Raw genomic sequence first — 25,220 nt, forward strand, 5'->3', positions numbered from 1 at the left:
TAACTGCATCTAGCCTAGGCAGACTGTGGGGACCCCCAACCAAACCCAGATGCTCTGCATCTAACCCAGCCAATCATTTGATAGTATTGCTAGTAGCAGAGTCGCATGGGCTCTAAACCTTGCATAGCCTGTGCATTTTTTCAGATCGATAAGTTTGACCCAACTCGTGTTATCTGTAACATTTGTCACCAAAAGCTAAGTAGAGGCCAAAAAATCCATAGTTTGAGTACTTCATGCATGAACCGTCACACGGATATGAAGCATAAGTTGCAGTGCGAAGCTCACTGTGCTACAATGCGGCCTAGCGGGCCGGGACAACCACCATCTGCCCCACCTGTGTCATTCTGGGGAGACTAAAAGCTTGAGGATTTTGGAAAATCACCTCACCAACCATTTTAAGCTACTCTGGGACAATTGATGCCACTTAAGTGGTGTCTGTGCCACAATTTTGGGAAAAAATGGAGACTCTTTTTGGAGTCCCCTTGCTGTGTTTTACACGATGTTGACATCGTCAATTCCAGGTGGGTCGGGTCTCTCCCCCCCCTTTTAACCGTAAGAAACTACATACACTATGGCTTGGGGTAACACAGATGGTTGAGTCTGAAGAGCTGTTTACTCATACTATAGCCTGGGAATCAGAGGTCTGCTCCAAAGTTTCAGTGTCTGCTAGTCAGCGGAGTAGCCACCGCCTGTAGATCAAATTACAATTTTTTTTTGCAAATTCAAGTTTTTTTTTATTTTTGTGTTGAAAAAGTACAAGAAAATACAATATACATAGTAAAAGGGATAGTATAACTATAAATCTATGCATAACGACAGTACATTGGGGGGTACAGGGAGGGTTTTCCATCAATATCCAGATCAAGCATGTATTTTTCCATATGAAAGATAGAGAGAGAGGGAGCGGACCACGGCAGACCACCAATCAATAGTGGATAACTTTAGTTGGGGGCTAGATGGTAGGCGTCAGAGTTTTGCAAATCAATCCAATCCCTCCGAATCACACAGTATCTATCAACATCTGCCGGTGAGATGGCAATCAGATGCTCCATCCTATTAAGGAGGGAGATCTCCGCAAACCATTCCTCCACAGTGGGTGGGTCTCTGCTTTTCCAGTGTCGTGGAATGACATTCTTAGCCGCCTGTATTAGATAGCCTATTGATGACCTTTTACAACTACGTTTACTTATTGGTAACATTGATAAAAGGAGGACTTCTGGCATATTAGGGATAGTCAAACCAGTTATTTTCTCAATCATGGGAACCACCTTTGCCCAAAATGCATTTATTATAGGGCATGCCCACCATATGTGTGACATTGTCCCTTCCCCCTCCCCACATCTCCAACATCTATCTGAGACCACTGGATACCATCTATGAAGGACTCCTGGTACCCGGTACCATCTAGAGATAATTTTGAAGGAGGTTTCCTGAGCTTTGGACCCTATTGAGGTTTTATGTGTTAGGAAGAAACATTTATCCCATTGTGAGTCAGAGAAGGACTTCCCCAGTTCCCTTTCCCATGCACCGCAGAATCCTGGCCTATTGTCAGTTACCTGGGCAATGAGGAGATTATACAGTAGGGAGATGGAGTGTATAGGGTGTGACAATGATAGGCTCAATTTTTCAAAGTTTGTGAGATCTCTATGAAGATGTGTGCACTTCTTCACAGTTGAATAGAAGTGTTGTAACTGGCTATATTCAAAATTAGCCTTCGGGGAAGTGGCTCTTCCCTGTAACAAGTCATTGAGGGGGAGCAGCGAAGTATTGGAGATGACATGAGAAAATAATATCGGATGGGATTTATTTGAACCGAGAAATCTAATTGCAGATAGTCCTGGTGGGAAATCTGGATTATCTGAAATCGGGAGCAAGGGGCCCTGGGGGTCGATTGAGGATAAGCTTGTTTTGGGGGATTTCAAAGCCAAAGCAGTGGCATAAGTACTGTATGACATGAGGCCAAGAGAGGGGACAATTAAATGGGAGCACCATGGGAGAGTGGTAAGAGCTTTAGGACAAATGGATTGAGCTATTTTGACCCACAATTTCCCCTCCGAATGATGGAAGAAGTCCAGGATTCTAGCGTGTACTGCTGCCATGTAATACCTTCTACAATCCGGAAGGCTAAGGCCCCCCTTTTGTTTGTGTCTGATCAGAACGTCCTCCCAAATGCGTGGACGCCCACTTGCCCAGATAAATCTGCAAAAGCTACTGCGTAGTCTTTTCCAAAAAGTAGGGAATTACCACGGGAATGGTTTGGAAGAGGTATAAGAGTTTAGGTAGGACGTTCATTTTTAGTATATTTATTCTGCCGAACCAGGAAAAATCCTTCACTGGTCAATAAGTAAGATCTCTATGAAGTTGTTCAATAAAGGGCCCAAAATTAAGATAAAATAGACGGGAGAGGTCTCTATGAATACGAATTCCTAAGTATTTGATACCCTGTGAGGGCCAGGCAAAGGGAAAGTTGGACTGGATGGAATCCTGTATGGATTTGGGGAGGGAGACATTGAGGGCCTCAAACTTCGCTGCATTGATTTTAAAATTTGACCATGTACCAAAGTGATCTATTTCAGCCATAACAGCAGTGATGGATATATGTGGTTGAGTGATATATACTAGGACATCATCAGCAAATGCTGAGCACTTGTACTCGGTGTCTCCCACCTCAATCCCCCTAATATTGGAGTTATCGTGAATTGATGAGAGCAGGTGCTCCATCACTAGGATGTATAAGAGAGGGGACAGAGGACATCCCTGCCTTGTCCCATTCGTGATTATGAAAGGTGATGATAATGTTCCATTTATCTTCAGCCTAACTGACGGATTGCGATACAGGGCCATGATTTTGGCTATAAAAGGGTCCCTTACCCCAAGCTTTTTAAGAGAATAATATATGGCGTGCCAGGAGACTCTATGGAATGCTTTCTCAGCATCCAACGAGAGTATCTAATTACAAATTTTTAACTGCATCTAGCCCAAGCAATGCTTTGGGCCTAGTAGCAGTGTCTGCTAGTCAGCAAATTAACCCAGCTGAAAAGCAAGCTACACCACCTGTAGTTTGGACACTTAATTTTTTCAAAGGAAATCGTTCGGGCCCCCGGGACACTCAGTGAAGAGCATCGGGGTGGCACCCCAAGGCACAGGGGCTGGGACTGGTGGTAGGATGCCTTGCGGTGGACCGCCAAGCTCGATCCTTATAAAAGCTTTTTAACTGCAGCAGCTTTAGTGGACGCTACTGGAGCTGGAACTCTTTTTTTAATTTATATAAAAGTACAAAACACAACAAAAACAACAACATACAAATATAAGCCCCAGTAAACAAATCCCCAAGGAAACCCCAAAAAAGCCCAAAACACAAAGTCCAGCAATCTTTAGCAACAAAAATGTCCACTAAAGCAATACCTCTTGCTCAAAACCCCCCTCAGCAAGGGAAGGCCTTGACCCTCCTTTTTTTCCTTTACCCTTTCCTAACATACACACATTCACTCTTATACACTCATGCCAAACCCCAAAAAAGAGAACTAAAAACCGGGCCCACTGCCAAAAAAGAGAAAAGTAGGCCTCTTGGCCGACACAACACTGCACACAAAAATTTTTTTTTTTTTTTTTTAATTTTTACTTTTTTTTTTTTTTTTTTTTTTTTTTTAGAATTTTTATTTTTATTTATTTATTTTTAATAATATAACTAAACCTGAACTAAAATAACCACACCCGACACCCAAGGTCCCACGAGAGTTTGTGGCCTTATCACATCACACAAGAGTCCCACTAAAGTTTGTGGCCCGAAAAAAACAGGTCCTTTTGCCTTTTCATCCACATCAGGACGTCCATGATACCACACCCCCCTCCACCGAACCCCAAAAACTCTCCCCCCCTCCCCCCCGAAACCCCCCACCCAACCTAAATTAAACCCCCCACACACTTACAAGAATAATATACATGATAAACATAAACATACAAAATAATATACACAACTTTACAGCATCTTATAACAACACCTATTATATTATCATGAACCAGAATCAGACCCAAGTTTGGTGCCTGCAAGCCCTATATACGGGTTCAAATACCAAAAAGCTACAAAGTGAGGGTAACAGCCCACCACTGGGAAACTGGAAACTGCGGAGGCCCTCACCCTGACCCTCTCTAATAAAGAAAAGAAAAATCTGTCCCTGCCACCCTACCAATCTTTCCCTATCTATCCCTACCTGTCCATCACTGGCCCTCACTACCAACCTTATACTAACTGCCTGACCCTAAAGACTATCCCTATCTGTCCCTCCCTGTCCTTACACATCTATCTGTCCCTACAAATAAATATAAAAGGGACTAAACTCACCCTATAAACAAGCACGCAGGACCCTAACTATCCCTAGGGCACATTAAATGAGAACCCCCTCCATAGAAGGGAGGAGCTCCCTGCACCGAGCCTCTCGTACTCCTGCGAGCGCACCTTTGCCAGGTCACCCAGGATGTTCCTAATCACCTTCTCCCTGGGGAGGGCTTTCTGCTGGGTGGACACTAAACACTGTGCGTTCCACGTTTAAAACCTAGTCACTAAGCTAACTAAGAAAACCGTGCCTCGATCTCGGCCACCAAGGGACTTGAATGCCCCATAGGCCCACTCTGCATAGGAAAGGCCTGCCAGCCGAGGCCAGCCAATGGAAGCACCCACCCTGCTGTAGACCTCTGTATTAAAGGGACACCGAAGCAGGAAGTACTCCATGCTTTCAAGCATGCCGCCACACTCCTCGCGGGGACAATCCCGGACATCAGAGTTCCTGTACTTCAGGTTGTCCCTCACATACAGTCTCCCATGGAAGCAGCGCCAAGCCAAGTCCCAAAACTTCACGGGGATCCGTTTTGAGTTCAAAAGCCTGAGCCCTACCTCCAGATCCCAGTTTGGGCAATCCTTGAGCGCCAGAGGCTTCTGGAAGTGGGTCAACAGAACCCTATTGTCAAGTAGTTTTCTCGACAAGGTCCTGATCTCCCACACTCCCAGACCCCACCGGCGGATCACCTTCAGAACCGGGGTAGCGTAAGCCGGAAGATGCCCATGAGGCGTTCGCAGGTCCTTCACCTGCCCTCCCGTCTCCCATTCCTGGAAGAAAGGCCGAAACCACCCCCTACAGGAGAATACCCACGGAGGAGCCCTCCCTAACCAGAGGTTGGTGATGTTAGCCTTAAGAAAGGTGTTTACTAAAAACACCACTGGGTTGACCATACCCAACCCTCCTAGTCTCCTCGTGCGGTACGTGACCTCCCTCTTGATTAGGTTCAGCCTATTCCCCCACAATAGCTGGAAGAACAGGCTGTAGACCCGTGTCCAAAGAGGCTCTGGCAAGATGCAAACGCTGCCCAGGTATATAAGTAAAGGGAGCAAATACCCCTTGGCCAGGCTAACCCTTTCCCTCAGGGTCAAGGACCAACCCTTCCACTGATCCACCTTCTGGGTGGCAATCTTTAGTCTGCCCTCGCAGTTTTGCTGGGGATAATCCCCCTGGCCGAAACTGATGCCTAGATTTTTGCTGTGGCCTGAGGCCCTGGAAGTGTGACCGGGAGATCAAAACTTGAATCTCCCCCTCCCAGCCAGAGACTCTCACACTTATCCCGGTTGATCATGGACCCGGATGCCACCGAGTAGCGCTCAACCTCAGACATGACCCAATCCACCTCCTCTCTCGAGGATACAAAAAGGGAAACATTGTCAGCGTACGCCACTACCCTCAAGGTGGCCTCTGACTCCGCCCGGTCCATCCCGACTCCCACCAACGGTCCGCGCTCCACCCTCCTTAGAAGGGGGTCGATCACGAACACGTATAACAGTGGGCTCAGAGGACAGCCCTGGCGGACACCAGACTTCACCTCAAAAGGGTGTCCAACCCAACCGTTCACAAGCGGAAAAGTCTCTGCCCCATTGTATAACACTCTTAACCAATCAACAAACCGCCCGGGCACACCGTACCTCAGAAGGACGGACCAGAGGTACTCATGGTTGACCCGGTCAAAGGCCTTCGCCTGGTCTAAAGACAGCAAGAACCCCTTCCAGTGACCTGCCCTACTCTGCTCCACTGCCTCTCGGACACCGAGCACAGCACTAAAAGTACTGCGGCCTGGAACAGAGCAGTGCTGGGCCCCCGAAAGGAGCCGAGGCGCAGACTTCACCAACCGATTAAAAAGCACCTTTGCCAGAAGCTTTCGGTCCGTATTGAGAAGCGCTATGGGACGCCAATTCTCAATATGGGACGAGTCTTTACCCTTTGACAGAATAATCAGGGCAGACTTCCTCATTGAACCGGGAAGAATGTCCGAGGAGAGACATTCATTAAACACCTCAGTCATGAGGGGCACCAAAGAGTCCCTAAAAGTCCTGAAAAACTCGGATGTTAAGCCATTCGGACCAGGCGATTTCTTGGGCCGGAGCCCATCAATGGCCCGTCTCACTTCCTCTTCCCTGATCACCTCTGTCAAAACATGAAGAGAGTGGTCATCCCCTGGCTCAGGGATGGCTTCAGCCAGGAAAGCCGACATCTCATCCCGATCAGATCCCTCCTCCCCAAGAGGTGTGAGTAGAAGGATCTGACCACCTCCAGGATCCCTGATTTGGATCTGTTCAGGGACCCTGTACTGTCGATCAGTCCCGTTACCACTTTGCAATTCACTGACATCCTGCAGTTCCTGTAGGATTCGGGTGAGCGGTACTTCCCGAAATCCCTCTCAAAAACCAAGGACGTGTGCCTATCATACTGACACCTCTTGAGCAAGGCCTTCACCCTGGAGATTTCCTCACGGTCCCCTCCAGTCGAGACGAGCTGCTCGAGTTTCCTCCCCAGATCCCGATACAGGCGGTACCTGTTCAGGACTCTGAGGCTCGAGAGCTGACGGAAGAACCTTGCGACCCTTCTTTGGAAGATCTCCCACCACTCAGACTTACTGTTACAGAGACCCAAAAGTGGTACCTGGCTCCGAAGAAACTCCTCAAAGGATTGTCTCATCTCCGCTTCTTCCAACAGGGACGAATTCAGCTTCCATAGGCCTCTCGCCATCCGGGGGGTCTCTGTAACATTCAAGGAAAAGAAAATTAAACAGTGGTTGGAGAATTCCACCTCAGCAACGGACACTGCAGTAGAGACGGCCTCCTCCTTTAAAAAAAAACTATCTATCCTGGACCTACTACTTCCCCTATAAAAGGTGAATCCCCCGTGACCTGAGGTGTGCCGGATGTGGACATCCACCAGGCAAGCTTCACTCACTATACTATTCAGGGCTATACTATCATAAGCCAGCCGGTCACCGGGGCCTCCCCTATCACGGGACCTAGTTACAGTGTTAAAGTCCCCACCGAAGACCACCTGCCGGCTCGTAAAAAGATAGGGCTTGATCTTCAGGAAGAGACACTTACGGTCCCACTTAGACTGTGGGTCATAGATATTAATGAGCCGGAGCTCTTGTCCCCTCATGAAGACGTGAAGGACCAAGCACCTCCCCATTTCTACCTCAATCACCCGTCTGCATTCCACCGAAGCGGCCTTAAAAAGGACCGCTACCCCGCTATACGGCTCGGCCGCAAGAGACCAGTATGAGGGCCCGCACCTCCACTCCCTCTCTGCCTTGTAAATGGCCCCCATGTCCGTTAGTCTGGTCTCCTGCAAACATAAAATATCAGCCTCAACTCGGGTGAAAAAATCAAAGGCCGTGAATCTAGCCGCATCTGACTTAATACTGGCAACATTAATCGATGCCAGAGTCAACGGGGTAGCTTCCGCCATCATGGGTGATTGAGTTAGATGGCCTTCTTCTTTACTGTACCCCCAGATTTCTTCCCTTCACCATCCGAGGAGGAGCCCGAGTTGTCCCTCCTCTTAAGTGATACCGAGGTATCCATCTCTCCGGACACCTCCTTCCCCGTAACGGGTTCCTCACCTCCGGACCCCGGGGCAGTCCCCCCCCAGGGAAAACTGAGTCCCCCGGAGGACGGACCCCGCTATTCCCTGAAGGCACCCCAGACGTTACTGCCGGTCCCTCACCCTCGACCTCCGACCCAGCAGAGTCGTCAAGGGTTTGGAACCGGTTGGAGAGGGGGATCAGAGGGGAGCCGGTGAGCCCTTCCGTCGGCACCTTAGCGGCCAGGGGGGGGCCTTAGATGTTTTTGCCCCTTTTCTGTTCCTCCTCCTCCGACTCTTACCAGTCTTACTGTCACCTGATCTTTTAGGCTGCTCCACCACCTCCTCGTCCAGACTTTCATACTGGGAGGAGTCCCCGGGAGCAGCCACCTCCTCCCTCTCCATCCTCCTGATCTCCTCGCTCACCGCCTCCTCCCCCTGGGCCTCAGGAGCTCCGGCTGCCGCTTCTGGGGAGGGGACAGTCATCACCCCAGTTGCTTGAGGCTTATCCTGCCTCCTACCCCCACGGCGCCTCACCTGCTGCCATTGGTGGGCGGATGTACCGGCCTCGCCATCCCTCACTGGCCCCTCAGCTCTTCTCCTGCCCCCACCTCCAGCTCCAGCAGATGATGCACCGCCAGGGACCACCCCACAGCTCTCCCCTGCCTGACCAGAGACGGTATTAGAAAAGGAGCGGGCGCAGCGGCTATACGGGTGACCTAGATCACCACACAGGTGACACCTAATGTCACCACAGGCTGCGGCAAGATGACCTACCCCGCCACACAAGGCACATTTCTGCACCTTGCAGCCCGCACTGAAGTGGCGGGGATCACCGCACCTGTGGCAGACCTTCGGTTGCCCCTGGTAAAAGACCAGAATCCTGTCCCTCCCCAGGAATGCTGAGGAGGGGATGTGGGTGACAGTACCGCCTGAGACCCTCAACTTCACCATGAAGGTCCAGCCCCCTGACCAAATGCCAAACTCGTCCCTGTTCTTTTTTGGGACGTCCGAGACTTCCCCATAGCGGGACAGCCACGTCATTATATCCACTCCAGAGAGTGACTCGTTGTTGGTCAGAACGGTCACTCTCTTAACACCATTTTGGCGAGACACTGCCTGTACGGCAAAGTCTCGCCAGACGGGCTCCCCCCCCCGAGAAGCCTCGAAACCCCGGCTACCACCCCCGCAAAAGACCGGGGGCTCGCAGCCGGGGGGGGCAGATGGACCAGCCCTCTCCCCAAGCCCCCCACTACTACCAGCCAGTCCACTCTCTCCCCCTGCCACAGACATACCAACACTCGTATCCCCAGCCGCAGACACATCCATCCCCACACAATCCACATCCTCGTCAACATTCACCCCACTCACCCCACTCCCACTCCCATGCACACTGGGGTCACAATGTTTAAGTTTTTGTGAGGCTTTACCTCCAATTTGAGGCACCTTCCCTGCCGGGGGGTTCTGCTTTCCAGGTGCTACTGGCCCCTTAAGAACGACGCTACAAGGCTTTAGCAGCACAGTTCCTGCATCACTGGCAGAGCCTCCTGTTCCACCCACATGAAGTGAGACGGGAAGTGAAACAGGAGTAACTCCGACCAGTCCTGCTTCTCCTGACACCCGTCAGGCACCTTTTTTCCTGCTTTCCGCTGCGGCTGTGGCACCACTGCTCCCAGCTGGCCGCGCCGTTGGCGGGGCGTAGCCACGCCCACGGGGGGGCTTGCCCTTGAGGCCACGCCCCCACACCCAAGGGTGCAGAGAGGTCCTCTGAGGCCACGCCCACTGGTACAGCAGATGCCAGGGAAGCCACGCCCCCTGAAGCCGGCCGCGCCGGAGCCCCCGAAGCCGACCTAGAACCGGGTCTAATCACGGTGGCCCCTGGACTCACGGAACCAACTCCCAGGGGCTCAGCACCCCCCAGAGTCACACCTTTGACTGCAAAGAGCCTGGTTCCGGCGGCCGGCCCCAGGATAGGCCACTCCCCCTCGGCATCCACCGGTGGCGGAGCCCCCCGCACAGACCCATTAATGGGCCCCTGCGCAGGGGGCCCCGACCTTGCCGCGGACCCCGCCAGGGGAGCAGACCCCACCTTTTTATGAGCCGGCTCTGCCAGAGCTGTAGGCCCAGCGGCCTTGAGCTTAGCAGGTACCTGGGCCCCCAAAAGCGATCCAGTTTTAGCGGATCCGTGTGTGAGGGACTCAGACACCCCAGCACGTGCCGCCGAAGATGCGGCCCCGGCTGTCGGTGCGCCGCCAGCAGTGCTAGGGGCAGCTTCAGATGCACCCGCCACCCCCCGCACATGGACAGGCACACCAGGTGCCAGACCAGGTGCACCAGGTGCCAGAGCAGACCCCCCTTTTACAGGGGGTCCAGCCTGAGCACCACCACTGATGTTAACCACCGACGGACCGCCCTTCGCGCCATGCTCCATGTCAGACACATCCGCCCCACTGCCTCCATTATTACCAACAGAGGCAGCGCTCTGCGTGCCATGGCCTATATTCTCCCCGCTCCCTTGCTGCGGACCCACAACAGGGTCCGTGCCGGGGTGGGTAGCGGGTGCCACACAATGGGACAGGGGGGCCCCAGGGAGGGGTACATACACAAACTTATGTGCGACCAGAGTTTTCTTCTGCCTTTTCTTCGCCTTCCTCTTCTTACCCCTCCCGGGTGCCTCATCCTCGCAGATCTCATCCCCTAATGTTAGCTGACCAAAACAAAATGGGGACTCGACCTGCTGGATCTGCTTCATGATGAGGCAGCCCCCCTCACTACTACTCCCCTCCTCCACATCCTCCCCCTCGCTCCCGCTGCCCTCTGAAGGGTAGGAATAAGACGGGAGAGCCATCTGCTGGGGGGCTATCCCGCTATGCGACGCCTGGAGATCACTTACCAGGCCACCAGACAGTGGGTAGGGCGCGAGCTCCTCAGCGCATGCCTCCTCTTCCTCCATGTCCTCCACCACCTGGCTGGGGCTCTGAGACCCCTCCACAGCCCCACCGGTCATGGCTCTGAACCGGTCCTCATTCTTGAGCTTCTCCTTAAAGGGTCCGCTGCCTGCCAAGATGGTACATCTCCGATCCTCCAACTCATGGATGGCCCGCTTGATCTTCCGGACCGTGGCGGACAGCTCAGGCTTCTTGCTGCTGGAGGCCCTCTCGGATCTTCCCTGAGCTGCTATCAACTCCCCCCAGAGGGATCTTAGCTTTTTTGAGGCTTCCTCATACTCACAGATTTGCTCGTGGACACGGGTGATATAGCTGATGGTAGCCTCCTTTTCCACCTTGGTGCCCCAATCAGGGGGCACCTCCGCAACACCTCTGCTCGCACTCGACCCACCTCTGGGGGAAGGAGCCTCACTGTTCCTCCTCAGCCTGGTCCTCATGCTAGACCCCTCGCCAGGTGCTTGGCCAGATCTTGCTGCCTTAGCTGAAGTGGTGTTCCCCCCCCCCCCGCCGGCATGGACCGGGAGGTGGGAGCCGGGGGCCCAGCCTCAGAGGCCAGTCCCCACGCAAGCCTGCTTTCCTGGGAAGGGGGCAGACAAAAAGTCCCAGATGGAAAAACAAAACCTCCCTTCCCAGGAGCTCTCTCCACACCTCAGACCCAGCAGCACACGGCAGGCTCCGCCTCTTCCTGCTACCGTGGCTGCTGGCATGAGACTTGCCCTCAAATAGATCCTTGTAAAAGGATTTAAAGTGTACTCATTCAAATTAAATCCAAAGGCGGTGAAGGTAGAGATATACGTCCGCGCCGCTGAAAGATCCTCAAATCAGGAACATATAATAAAATCCTTGTTTATTGGTAAATGCCTACGCGTTTCTGGGTGTTCCACACCCCTTCATCAGGGCACCAACAGATATATATGTTCCTGATTTGAGGATCTTTCAGCAGCGCGGACGTATATCTCTACCTTCACCGCCTTTGGATTTATTCTGGTCCTGTGGGACATCTATTGGAGATCCGCTGCAGCTGCCTTTTATATGTTATGGTAGTTGTGTCCTCACACAACCCAACCAGGTGAGAACCACCATTTTACTATTATTCCCTATGTCTACAGGTGTAACCCTATTGGGCTTTGCGCTCTCTCTCTCTTTGTATTTTCTCATTCAAATTAGAGAGACAATTTAAATTAAAAAGATTAGACCTGACTCCACCGCAGGGGGGCTCGCTCGACCCACCAGCGGACAGGCACCAGTATTGGGAGAGGGGGGCTGGCCGTCAGGGTCCACCGCAGCTCTGGCACAAACCCAGCGACACGGAGGTCGCACGGGCAGGAACGGACTGGCCATGTCGGCTTCGCACTTTTTTGGTTTTAGAAGGGCATGACATGCCTATATCTGTGTCTCCCCCTCCTTTTACTCCTCCACCTCTTTTCTTTTCGCATGACTATATGTACTTGTCACTTTTCCATGTGTTAGTTGTGTCTTTTGAGCAGTTTGTCAGCTTTTGGACACCTTTTGAAGTGTTTTCTATGTGTTTTCTATGTGTTTCTATGTGTTTTTGTTTGCCTGCCATTGGTTTTAACAGTGTTCAAAGGTGTTCGACGAACCGAACCGAACTCAAACACTACGGGGGTGGCTCAACACTAATGTTCACTACAAATTTCTGGAAATTTATCGCTGTAATATGGAAAGAGTCTGGCTGTATTCCGCTGTGGAAACAAGCAAATGGAGCAGGAAAACGGTGTTCTCTGGATTGCTTTTTAACCAAATAATCAGGATTAAAATAAAAAAAATATTATCCCTGGCCCCTGATACATGGGGCTATTTGTAGAAATATGTATAACAGCAGCAGCAGACAGAACTGGAATGGAGCCTCTTGTGCTGTATTATACACTGCAGTCAGCCAGATACACTGCCTGCCTATCTCTGATACATATATATACAGTACAGACCAAAAGTTCGGACACACCTTCTCATTTAAAGATTTTTCTGTATTTTCCTGACTATGAAAATTGTACATTCACTCTGAAGGCATCAAAACTATGAATTAACACATGTGGAATTATATACTTAACAAAAAAGTATGAAACAACTGAAAATATGTCTTATATTCCAGGTTCTTCAAAGTAACCACCTTTTGCTTTGATGACTGCTTTGCACACTCTTGGCATTGTCTTGATGAGCTTCAAGAGGTAGTCACCGGAAATGGTCTTCAAACAATCTTGAAGGAGTTCCCAGAGATGCTTAGCACTTGTTGGCTCTTTTGCCTTCCCTCTGCGGTCCAGCTCACCCCAAACCATCTCGATTGGGTTCAGGTCTGGTGACTGTGGAGGCCAGGTTATCTGGCGTAGCACCCCATCACTCTCCTTCTTGGTCAAATAGCCCTTACACAGCCTGGAGGTGTGTTTGGGGTCATTGTCCTGTTGAAAAATAAACAATGGTCCAACTAAACACAAACCGGATGGAATAGCATGCCGCTGCAAGATGCTGTGGAAGCCATGCTGGTTCAGTAAGCCTTCAATTTTGAATAAATCCCAAACAGTGTCACCAGCAAAGCACCCCCACACCATCACACCTCCTCCTCCATGCTTCGCTGTGTGAACCAGGCATGTAGAGTCCATCTGTTCACCTTTTCTGCGTCACACAAAGACACAGTGGTTGGAACCAAAGATCTCAAATTTGGACTCATCAGACCAAAGCACAGATTTCCACTGGTCTAATGTCCATTCCTTGTGTTCTTTAGCCCAAACAAGTCTCTTCTGCTTGTTGCCTGTCCTTAGCAGTGGTTTCCTAGCAGCTATTTTACCATGAAGGCCTGCTGCACAAAGTCTCCTCTTAACAGTTGTTGAAGAGATGTGTCTGCTGCTAGAACTCTGTGTGGCATTGACCTGGTCTCTAATCTGAGCTGCTGTTAACCTGCGATTTCTGAGGCTGGTGACTTGGATAAACTTATTCGCAGAAGCAGAGGTGACTCTTGGTCTTCCTTTCCTGGGGCGGACCTCATGTGAGCCAGTTTCTTTGTAGCGCTTGATGGTTTTTGCAACTGCATTAGGGGACACTTTCAAAGTTTTCCCAATTTTTCACACTGACTGACCTTCATTTCTTAATGTAATGATGGCCACTCGTTTTTCTTTACTTAGCTGCTTTTTTCTTGCCATCATACAAATTCTAACAGTCTATTCAGTAGGACTATCAGCAGTGTATCCACCAGACTTCTGCACAACAAAACTGATGGTCCCAACCACATTTATAAGGCAAGAAATCCCACTTATTAAACCTGACAGGGCACACCTGTGAAGTGAAAACCATTTCCGGTGACTACCTCTTGAAGCTCATCAAGAGAATGCCAAGAGTGTGCAAAGCAGTCGTCAAAGCAAAAGGTGGCTACTTTGAAGAACTTAGAATATAAGACATATTTTCAGTTGCTTCACACTTTTTTGTTAAGTATATAATTCCACATGTGTTAATTCATAGTTTTGATGCCTTCAGAATGTACAATTTTCAAAGTCATGAAAATACAGAAAAATCTTTAAATGAGAAGGTGTGTCCAAACTTTTGATCTGTATTGTATACATATATATAGTACAGACCAAAAGTTACACAGTTACAAAAGGATACACAGCTGATAGTCCTACTGAATAGACTGTTAGAATTTGTATTATGGCAAGAAAAAAGCAGCTAACTAAAGAAAAACGAGTGGCCATCATTACTTTAAGAAATGAAGGTCAGTCAGTCTGAAAAATTGGGAAAACTTTGAAAGTGTCCCCAAGTGCAGTTGCAAAAACCATCAAGCGCTACAAAGAAACTGGCTCACATGAAGACCTCCCCAGGAAAGGAAGACCAAGAGTCACCTCTGCTTCTAAGGATAAGTTTATCCAAGTCACCAGACTCAGAAATCACAGGTTAACAGCAGCTCAGATTAGAGACCAGGTCAATGTCACACAGAGTTCTAGCAGCAGACATATCTCTACAACAACTGTTAAGAGGAGACTTTGTGCAGCAGGCCTTCATGGTAAAATAGCTGCTAGGAAACCACTGCTAAGGACAGACAACAAGCAGAAGAGACTTGTTTGGGCTAAAGAACACAAGGAATGGACATTAGACCAGTGGAAATCTGGGCTTTGGTCCGATGAGTCCAAATTTGAGATCATTGGTTCCAACCACAGTGTCTTTGTGGGTCGCAGAAAAGGTGAACGGATGGATTCTACATGCCTGGTTCCCACCGTGAAGCATGGAGGAGGAGGTGTGATGGTGTGGGGGTGCTTTGCTGGTGACAATGTTGGGGATTTATACAAAATTGAAGGCATACTGAACCAGCATGGCTACCACAGCATCTTGCAGCGGCATGCTATTCCATCCGGTTGGCGTTTAGTTGGACCATCATTTATTTTTCAACAGGACAATGACCCCAAACACACCTCCAGGCTATGTAAGGGCTATTTGACCAAGAAGGAGAGTGATGGGGTGCTACGTCAGATGACCTGGCCTCCACAGTCACCATACCTGAACCCAATCGAGATGGTTTGGGGTGAGCTGGACCGCAGAGTGAAGGCAAAATGGCCAACAAGTGCTAAGCATCTCTGGGAACTCCTTCAAGATTGTTGGAAACCATTTCCGGTGACTACCTCTTGAAGCTCATCAAGAGAATGTCAAGAGTGTGCAAAGCAGTCATCAAAGCAAAAGGTGGCTACTTTGAAGAACCTAGAATATAAGACATATTTTCAGTTGTTTCACACTTTTTTGTTAAGTATATAATTCCACATGTGTTAATTCATAGTTTTGATGCCTTCAGTGTGAATGTACAATTTTCATAGTCAGGAAAATACAGAAAAATCTTTAAATGAGAAGGTGTGTCCAAACTTTTGGTCTGTACTGTATATATATATATATATATATATATATATATATATATATATACATACATATATATACAGTATGTTGCCGAATATCTACACTAACAGGACGTTCAATGGACCCTCTTGCTATATGCACTGCAGTCTACCACATACACTGCTTGCCTGCCTAACTCCTGCTATCACCTTCACCATTGAAAATATGCAGCTGGATTAGTTCTCAGAAGGACTGTTAGTTCAGATGGATATATAGATGTTATGGAATACCTATACTAACTAATAAACAAGCAAATCTCTCCCTAGCTCAGAAGCACCTCTCCCTACACTGCCTGTTTCCAGGGTAGAATGTGACGAGCATGGCGGCGCCACTTCTTAAATATGATGACGCTGTGCGGCCAGCCAATCACTGTAATGCCACAACCAACATGGCTACAGCATTACAGTGAGTGGCAGGCAATCCCTGCATGTTCATTGGCTCTCTAAAGAGCTCCAAACATGAAGGGAGGGGGCCTGAGCTTCCGCCCGAGCAACCAGGAAATACTCGCAGTGCGCCGAGCATCTCGAGCAGAGAGATGCTATAGCGAGTACCGAGCAGTGGCGAGCCCGTTCGCTCATCACTACTAATGTCATCCCATTCAACAATGGCTGTGGGACAATCACTTTTATCACGTTTCCCTTTTCTTTCAGAGACCAGTTAGAAGACAAAGAAGGAAAAGTACGATCAGCCCTTCAACATGTTGTGAAATGTAACCTTGAAAAAGAAGATATGATGGATCCAATCGTCTTACCTCCAGCAGATTGTGTCATCACTGGTTGGCTCCTAGATTATATCTGCAAAAATCAAGATGATTTCATGAGATATCTCAGGAAGTTCTCCTCATTGCTGAAACCTGGAGGACACATTATATTACTAGCTTGTTTAGAGATGACATATTATACAGTCGGGAAACACAAGTACCATGCTTTCAGTTATGATGAGGATTTTGCCAGGAAAGCTCTAGTTGCGGAAGGTTTTATCATTGACCGCTGTAATGTTAAGAAGAGAACAGTTGTGAGTGACCTTACTGACTATAAGGCCATGCTATTCATTGCAGCTCGCAAACAGAAGTAGGTCTGAGATGTCAGAAGTTGAGTTTCCATTTCAAGTGATAAAGCTTAAATCCTATCATCTTCCTTAATTTGTGTCTAGTGCATGATAGAAGTATAAAAACCTAATTGTCCTGTCGTTATTGTAAAAAGTGTTGTGCACCATGTTTCCCAGGGGAAATATTATTTATAAGGTAAAAAATACTGATGATCATTCATTCACACTTATATTTCCATGATGGGGTTGGATGTTTAGTATTAAAGTGCACATAATAAAGCAGTTTTAATGCAACAGATGTACAATTTACCTATCTGTGTCCTTTAGTAGCATAGAACTTCTCACATTTATTTGCAATAAATTAAAAAAAATTGACTTATGAACATTGATCATATTGAGTGGGATGTACCTCATGCTAAATGCATACAACCATTAACTGAAATCAGCATAAATCACAGTAGCTTTTTGACAGATATCTGCTTTCGATGGCCATCTAGCAGCCATAAAATTGGTATCAATCAATGAAAACAGATGGTTTAGAGAGTTGATCTTTCATGAAACACTTTCAATAAACCTCACTATTTGCATAAAATGCCATAAAGCACCCATACAACTTCGGTACTAGCTGTCCGTATTATTATGTACAATATAGACTATCATATAATTGTTGCAGTATCTCGGGGTTGTGTTCTAGCTTTAGAACGTAGTGAATACACTAATCCTGTGCTCTGTTGTTACAACCTTGAACAGGGCCTAAAAAGACAATTTAATGCCTGTCTTTTCTCAAAGGCTGTGAGCAAAATCCACTTTTTTCTATGCTTTTTTAAACTCCAAGTAAGAAATATTTTAGGAGATCTCGGGAAATCAAGCAGCACAACCTTAGCATGGCGTACTCAGAAAGTTTTCTCCTTTATTAATGCTTATAAGAGTGACGCGCCCCCTGGGCCTGTGTTGTGGATGCACGGTGCGGGAGTACCCGGAGCCGGATTTCTGGGGTTGTAGTCTCAGTGTGGCGGTGACCCGGTCCGTGCCCAGGGCGGTCAAACCAGTGGCGGTCTTAGTGTAATAACAAATGTCCGACTACGCCACCCGTGGATTGCGGTCAGCGGGGACCGCCGCTGCGCTGCAGACCGCTGAGGCTGATGTTGTTTTTGCGCAGCCGAGTATGGAATAACTCCCCACGGGAGAAGTATTGCCTCAGGGCAGCTAGTGTGGAAGATGGGAGTGATGGTGTGAGCGTCCCAGTACTAATGGTGCTGGTGCGGCGATGAAACACAGAGACGTGGGGTTGCAGTTTCCAATGCTTTACTCACAGTTGTTATTCGTGTCAATCCTGTAGGCAATGACTGCCCAAGCCGTGCTGCGTCCACCAGGCAGGGGACTCGACCAATTCCCAGGCAATTCCAGAGCGTGGCACAGGGCTCCCTTCTCTTCCTTTCTCTGGCCGTCCCCACCAGTGACCCACCTTTGTCCAGCTTCCTCGGGCCTTCTCTTGGCGAAACCTATCTCCGGTTTCCCTGACCCTATATGGTATGCTTTCCTGGTGGATGTAGTGAGGTGTTGCACCAAGATGTGGTCACAACCTCCGGTCTTTGGCTGAGGAATTTGTTGCCTCCACCAATTTGGGTTCCGGTACCCTGCTCTGCCAACCCTTCACCCTGTATCTCCTGGGCCTATGGGGTTCCTTCTTCACTCGTGTCTCTGGGCCTCTCTTGATGTTTAATTTCTTTCTTCCTTTCTCCTCTGTTCCAGTTCCTTTCTTACTTTCCTTTCTGTTCCTTCTCCTCTCTCTCTCTCTCTCTCTCTCGGGCCCCGGCCTCCTGACAAGGCCTGCCCGTGGAGCAGAGCCCATGCAGCAGCTCTGCTCCCTGTCACCTCTCTTCTCTGAGCTGACTACTGGACTGAACAGACCCTCTGAACTGACTCTGTTCTAAGATGGTGCCCACCTTATATACCTCCCTCTATGTGTGAGCCCAGGTGACTAGCAACCAATGGGCTCCTACCTATGCCCAGAGACCCACCCCTATCTGCTCCTACACCACTGGGTGTCCTTTCCCCTCCCCACTCCAGCCAAGGACAGAAGCTGTCGTGCCTGCACTCCTGTCTCGTGGGAGTACCGTTGAACTGTCCCTCGGAAATGGGGTGTGTGTGGTGCATGCAGCCTACCGAGTCTTGGTCCACACTCCATCCTTACCCGGGAGTGGAATATCACACCTCTGGTTTGAGGTGCAATACACCTGCAGCAGCCGAGCCCTCGGGGTGCTACATTCCCCCCCGGTAAATCACAGCAAGTCCTCGGGCTGGAAAAGAATAAAACAATTTAAAACATACAAATTTTTAGAATGCATTCGCATATAAGACATTAACTATTCACTCATCACTTTATGGGAGGTACTCTTTTCTTTTTAACCTTACTGGTATAAAACATTATAAAACATTTTACTAATGCCACCGGAACTCTTTTTGCAAAAACATCATATAAAACTTTGGCATTACTATTTTAGCAGCACATCAAACTTTTCACATTAAGGCATTTTCAAGTAAAACATTTTCAAAACATATTCTTGAGTTCTGGCCGCTGTGCAACTTGCGACCAGGTAAAGGTGCAACAGTCCAGTTAATCTTGAGGTAGACGTTGCAGTTTTTATATAAAACCAGTAGGGGGCGCTTTAGGAAGCGCAACTATTTACAGGGGTGGCCGCTCTCAGTCCTCGGTCAGTGGGGATAGGGGAATGGCTGCTCACAGTCCTCAGCCTGGTTAGGGATGGAGGGGGTTAAGTTTCAAGCAATTCCACAACAGTTCCATGACAGTCCCAACGGGGATCACACTCCAATTCAGCAACAGTTCCAACAACAATTCTTATACCCTGACGGGTAACTATTTACAGTTCCACTTTACCGTTCACTGGTAGCGGTGTCCTCCTGATGCTCTTTCCTCGTACTATTCAGACCCGTCCGGGCCCTCAGGACAGTCCATGTCTGGGCGGTACCGCAGCTCCTCCTCTGTTAGACGGTTGACATGGAGGGCATACAGTCCCTTTGCGCCCTTGTGCCGGGTGTAGGTGACCACATCACCGGGGTACAGGTCACATCTGTGATGTCCCTCTGGCAGGTGGCTTTCTACGTCTCTCCTGGTGACGAAGACGTCGGTGTCGACCTCCGGGTCTCTGACGAAGCCCCAGTCATGCTCCAGCTGGAACTTTACTACGGTCCCGGTGGCTCGAGGACCGCGGATGGCGTGGGGGTTTTGCCGGGCCCTCCTCTTCTGCTCCGCGCTCCGGTCCTGGAGTTGCTACTCCCTGATGCGCCTCTGCCGCCGCTCTTTTTCAAAGGTGGCCAGCTGTTGACGGCAGCAATCTAGGCGACGGGCTGCGTCCGCCGGTGTTTCCTGGGGGAACCCCATTAGATCTTCGCCAGTGTGGTCCCATTCGCGCTGGGCTTCCTCCAGCGGGGGTGGAGCAACTTTGGCGAGCTCCGGGGCCGGGGTCAGAGGTTCGCTCAGGGGTTGTTCTCTCCGGAGACGGGGGTTAACGAACTCCGGTGGCCACTCAAAGGGCAGCCCGTCCGGGCTGGTATGTTGTGCATAGAGGTCCGCACCCAGGGGTGGCACCACGGGCTTCGGGCGGGTGACAGCGCCCGGGGGTACTCGGCCTTGCGACCAGGCCAGTGGTCGTTTGTTGGTTGCTCCTGGGGGTGGCACCGCCAAGGCAGGGGGCGCTGGTGAAGCAGTCGCGCCCGGGTTCAGAGGGCACAGCGCGGGGCGGGGCGTGACGACGGTGCTTGCTGCCTGAGGCCTAGCTGGTGGCGGTGGAAGCGTGGTCTCAGGTACGGTCCCCGGGGCTTCGGGTCCCGCAACAGAGGGTGGGGGCAGGCTTGCGGCCTCAGGGCTTGGGGTGGTGTCATCCCCGTTACCTGCCTTGGTCTTGACGGCCTCCTCCGCGGCGGCGTCTGCAGCTGCTGGCCTCTCTTCTCCGCGCCCAGCGGCAAGCGCGCTGCCTGGTCCCTGCGGGGTCCTCTGCTGGCTGTCTTTGTGCTGCCGGGCCAAATCCTCTCTCCACCCGGCAAACACATCCCGCTGCACCCGGACCATCCTCCTGTTCAGATCTTCCAGGGCTGCGACCGCGCAGTCCGGGTCTCTAGGCAGCTGGGCTAGCAACTCTGTCAGGCTGCAGGGTGGCTCCGCTTGCAGCAGGCTGCGGGCCAGGGTGCTGGTGGAGTTCGCTGCTCCTTCCATCTCTGGGTGCAGGAGGTCCAGACTGATCCAGGCCACACCCGGCCCCACAGTTTTCTTTCCTATCCGCCCCCATGGGGGTTGGTCCTGGGGGCATCTGCTGACAATCACCTTCAGGGGCAGCCCCCCCACGTTGATGGACATCTCTACTGCTGCACTCATTGTTGCTGGGGGCGGGTCCCTTCTCTGGCGCCACTCTTGGACCTGGCCCATGATGGGAGGTGGCTTCCTGCTGTCTTTTGGTGCGCACATAATGGCGTCCGCTCTGCCAGGGCGGGAAAAACGGATGAAGATGGCGGGAAACGGTCCAAGATGGTGTCTGATGGTGGGAATTGGCTCCGGATGGCGGGAAACGACTCCGAACGGCGGGAAACTTCTTTTCAAGGTACATGTACAATCTTCTTCAGGCACGCAATACCCGTTGGCGGCGGGTTGGTTTGAATCCTGCCGACTACGCCAAAGTTGACGCGCCGCCTGGGCCTGTGTTGTGGATGCACGGTGTGGGAGTACCCGGAGCCGGATCGCTGGGGGTTGTAGTCTCAGTGTGGCGGTGACCCGGTCCGTGCCCAGGGCGGTCAAACCAGTGGCAGTCTTAGTGTAATAACAAATGTCCGACTACGCCACCCGTGGATTGCGGTCAGCGGGGACCGCCGCTGCACTGCAGACCGCTGGGGCTGATGTTGTTTGCGCAGCCGAGTATGGGATAACTCCCCACGGGAGAAGTATTGCCTCAGGGCAGCTAGTGTGGAAGATGGGAGTGATGGTGTGAGCGTCCCAGTACTAATGGTGCTGGTGCGGCGATGAAACACAGAGACGTGGGGTTGCAGTTTCCAGTGCTTTACTCACAGTTGTTATTCGTGTCAATCCTGCAGGCGATGACTGCCCAAGCCGTGCTGCGTCCACCAGGCAGGGGACTCGACCAACTCCCAGGCAATTCCAGAGCGTGGCACAGGGCTCCCTTCTCTTCCTTTCTCTGGCCGTCCCCACCAGTGACCCACCTTTGTCCAGCTTCCTCGGGCCTTCTCTTGGCGAAACCTATCGCCGGTTTCCCTGACCCTATATGGTATGCTTTCCTGGTGGATGTAGTGAGGGGTCGCACCAAGATGTGGTCACAACCTCCGGTCTTTGGCTGAGGAATTTGTTGCCTCCACCAATTTGGGTTCCGGTACCCTGCTCTGCCAACCCTTCACCCTGTATCTCCTGGGCCTATGGGGTTCCTTCTTCACTCGTGTCTCTGGGCCTCTCTTGATGTTTCGTTTCTTGCTTCCTTTCTCCTCTGTTCCAGTTCCTTTCTTACTTTCCTTTCTGTTCCTTCTTCTCTCTCTCTCTCTCGGGCCCCGGCCTCCTGACAAGGCCTGCCCGTGGAGCAGAGCCCATGCAGCAGCTCTGCTCCCTGTCACCTCTCTTCTCTGAGCTGACTACTGGACTGAACAGACCCTCTGAACTGACTCTGTTCTAAGATGGTGCCCACCTTATATACCTCCCTCTATGTGTGAGCCCAGGTGACTAGCAACCAATGGGCTCCTACCTATGCCCAGAGACCCACCCCTATCTGCTCCTACACCACTGGGTGTCCTTTCCCCTCCTCACTCCAGCCAGGGACAGAAGCTGTCGTGCCTGCACTCCTGTCTCGTGGGAGTACCGTTGAACTGTCCCTCGGAAATGGGGTGTGTGTGGTGCATGCAGCCTACCGAGTCCTGGTCCACACTCCATCCTTACCCGGCAGTGGAATATCACACCTCTGGTTTGAGGTACAATACCCCTGCAGCAGCCGAGCCCTCGGGGTGCTACAAGAGTATCACACAGAAAATTAGATGTAATAGTGCCCAAATCAATATAATTCACAGAAAGAAGAAATTTCTCCTACTAGATCATTGTGGTTTGGTCCTGATGAAGAGGATAGAAAACCTTGAAACATGTTGACATAATAAAGCACATTCATGCTTCAACTTCGTGTGTGAACGTACCTTTGAACCTTTGCCAGCGTGGTCTCTGAACCACTCTATTCATCATTTATTGCAATACTACTTTTAAAACATACAATTTATTAGATATGCGTTAAAAATAGTGATGAGTGAGCACTAAAATGCTCGAGTACTCGTTGCTCGAGTCGAGCACATTGGAATACTCGGGTGCTCGACCCGAGCAATGATCCCATTGTAAGTCTATGGGAAACTCGAGCATTTTTCAGGCGGCTTCCCCCGGCGCTCTGCACAGGGCCTAAAAATTGCCTAAACCGATGGGAACAGTGCTCAAATCACATGGGAACAGCATGGGGAAGATCCCTGGATGTATTTCTGACTCCCAGGTCACTGCTGTCAACAATGTTGTCAGAGTATTACGCCACTTTTACGGACTCACAATAAAACATACAAAAATTAAACCAAAATGGATTTTCCTGGGAAATATGTCAAGAAACATCCTTTCCAGGGTAATGACTTGTATATAAGGCAAAATAAATAATCAAAAACAAAAATGCTCCTCCACACCTTGGGCTATGTTCACACGTAGCGTTTTTGATGTGTTTTTGCAGTTTTGCATTGCTTTCAACCATGACAAATGCATTCACAGGGAAATGTGATTTTAACATTTTACAACCTTATGTGGCCATGTGGTGTGTGAGACATGATCAGACACATCCTGTTTCATTTATGAAGGAGGGACTCTGAAAGTCACAAAGCCTATTTTTATAGGGCGATCAGGTGGCCTTTACTATTCTTAAAGGGCCAGCAGTCGGCCCTCACTATTCTTAAAGAGCCATCAGCCGGCTATGCTTTGTTGTTCCCATTACTAAAGAGAGGGTCTCCTATACTGTTATTGCATATGCAGTGAGTGGCAGGGCTGCCCAAAATGTGGACGCACGCCAATACCCCTTTGAAAATTTTGGTGCACCCCAATACCCCTTTGAAGAAACTTAGAGGAGGGCCTCCTGAAAACAATGTTCCCATTATTAGGAAGTGGGTCTCCCATACTTTTTCCCTATGCAGTGAATGCAAGTGCTGCCAAAAATTTGGACCTACTCCAATGCCCCTTGGAAGAGACGTAGAGGAGGGCCTCCTGAAAAAAAATGTTCCCATTATTAGGAAGTGGGTCTCCCATTGTGTTTGCCTATGCAGTGAATGCAAGGTTTGCCAAAAATTTGGAGGCACTCCATTGCCCCTTGGAAGAGATGTGGAGGTCAGAGGGCCCCTTGAAAACTATGTTACCATTATTACGAAGTAGGTCTTCCATACTGTATGCCTATGCAGTGAATGCAAGGGCTGACAAAAATTTAGACCTACTCCAATGCCCCTTGGAAGAGACGTAGAGAAGGGCCTCCTGAAAAAAAATGTTTCCTTATTAGGAAGTGGGTCTCCCATTGTATTTGCCTATGCAGTGAATGCAAGTGTTGCCAAAAATTTGGAGGCACTCCAATGCCCCTTGGAAGAGACATAGAGGAGGGCCTTCTGAAAACAATGTTCCTATTATTAGGAAGTGGGTCTCTCATTGTGTTTGCCTATGCAGTGAATGCAAGGGTTGCCAAAAATTTGGAGGCACTCCAATGCCCCATGGAAGAGACGTGGAGGTCAGAGGGTCTCCTGAAAACAATGTTCCCATTATTAGGAAGTGGGTCTCACATAGTATTGGCCTATGCAGTGAATGCAAGGGCTGCCAAAAATTTAGACCTACTCCAATGCCCCTTGGAAGAGACGTAGAGAAGGGCCTCCTGAAAAAAAATGTTTCCATTATTAGGAAGTGGGTCTCCCATTGTATTTGCCTATGCAGTGAATCCAAGTGTTGCCAAAAATTTGGAGGCACTCCAATGCCCCTTGGAAGAGACATAGAGGAGGGCCTCCTGAAAACAATGTTCCTATTATTAGGAAGTGGGTCTCTCATTGTGTTTGCCTATGCAGTGAATGCAAGGGTTGCCAAAAATTTGGAGGCACTCCAATGCCCCATGGAAGAGACGTGGACGTCAGAGGGTCTCCTGAAAACAATGTTCCCATTATTAGGAAGTGGGTCTCACATAGTGTTGGCCTATGCAGTGAATGCAATGGCTGCCAACAATTGGGAAGCACTCCAATGCCCCTTGGAAGAGACGTGGAGGAGGGCCTCATAAAAAAATGTTCCCATTAGAAAGAAGCGGGCCTCCTATACTTGTAATGCCCATGCACTAAGTCTATGGGCTGACAAATATTTACCTCTGGGGGGTATACATGAACATACTGTATAAAAATTTTTTTT

At 49.9% G+C, this 25,220-nt stretch overlaps 1 protein-coding gene across 1 annotated transcript in view; it reads left to right on the forward strand.

The window, feature by feature from the left end:
* The window catches only part of LOC141172730 (nicotinamide N-methyltransferase-like), a 117,226-nt gene extending 100,163 nt beyond the window's left edge, over positions 1–17,063 (forward strand). Inside the window, exon 3 of the mRNA XM_073657201.1 lies at positions 16,369–17,063. Coding sequence (XP_073513302.1) covers positions 16,369–16,792 — 424 coding nt within the window. The 3' untranslated portion in view covers positions 16,793–17,063. The remainder of the gene's footprint in view (positions 1–16,368) is intronic.
* The last annotated feature ends 8,157 nt before the right edge of the window (positions 17,064–25,220 follow it).

The sequence above is a fragment of the Phyllobates terribilis genome, unplaced genomic scaffold (genome assembly GCF_046119375.1).
Source record: "Phyllobates terribilis strain yellow unplaced genomic scaffold, ASM4611937v1 Scaffold_12__6_contigs__length_324123572, whole genome shotgun sequence".
NCBI classification, from domain to species: Eukaryota; Metazoa; Chordata; class Amphibia; order Anura; family Dendrobatidae; genus Phyllobates; species Phyllobates terribilis.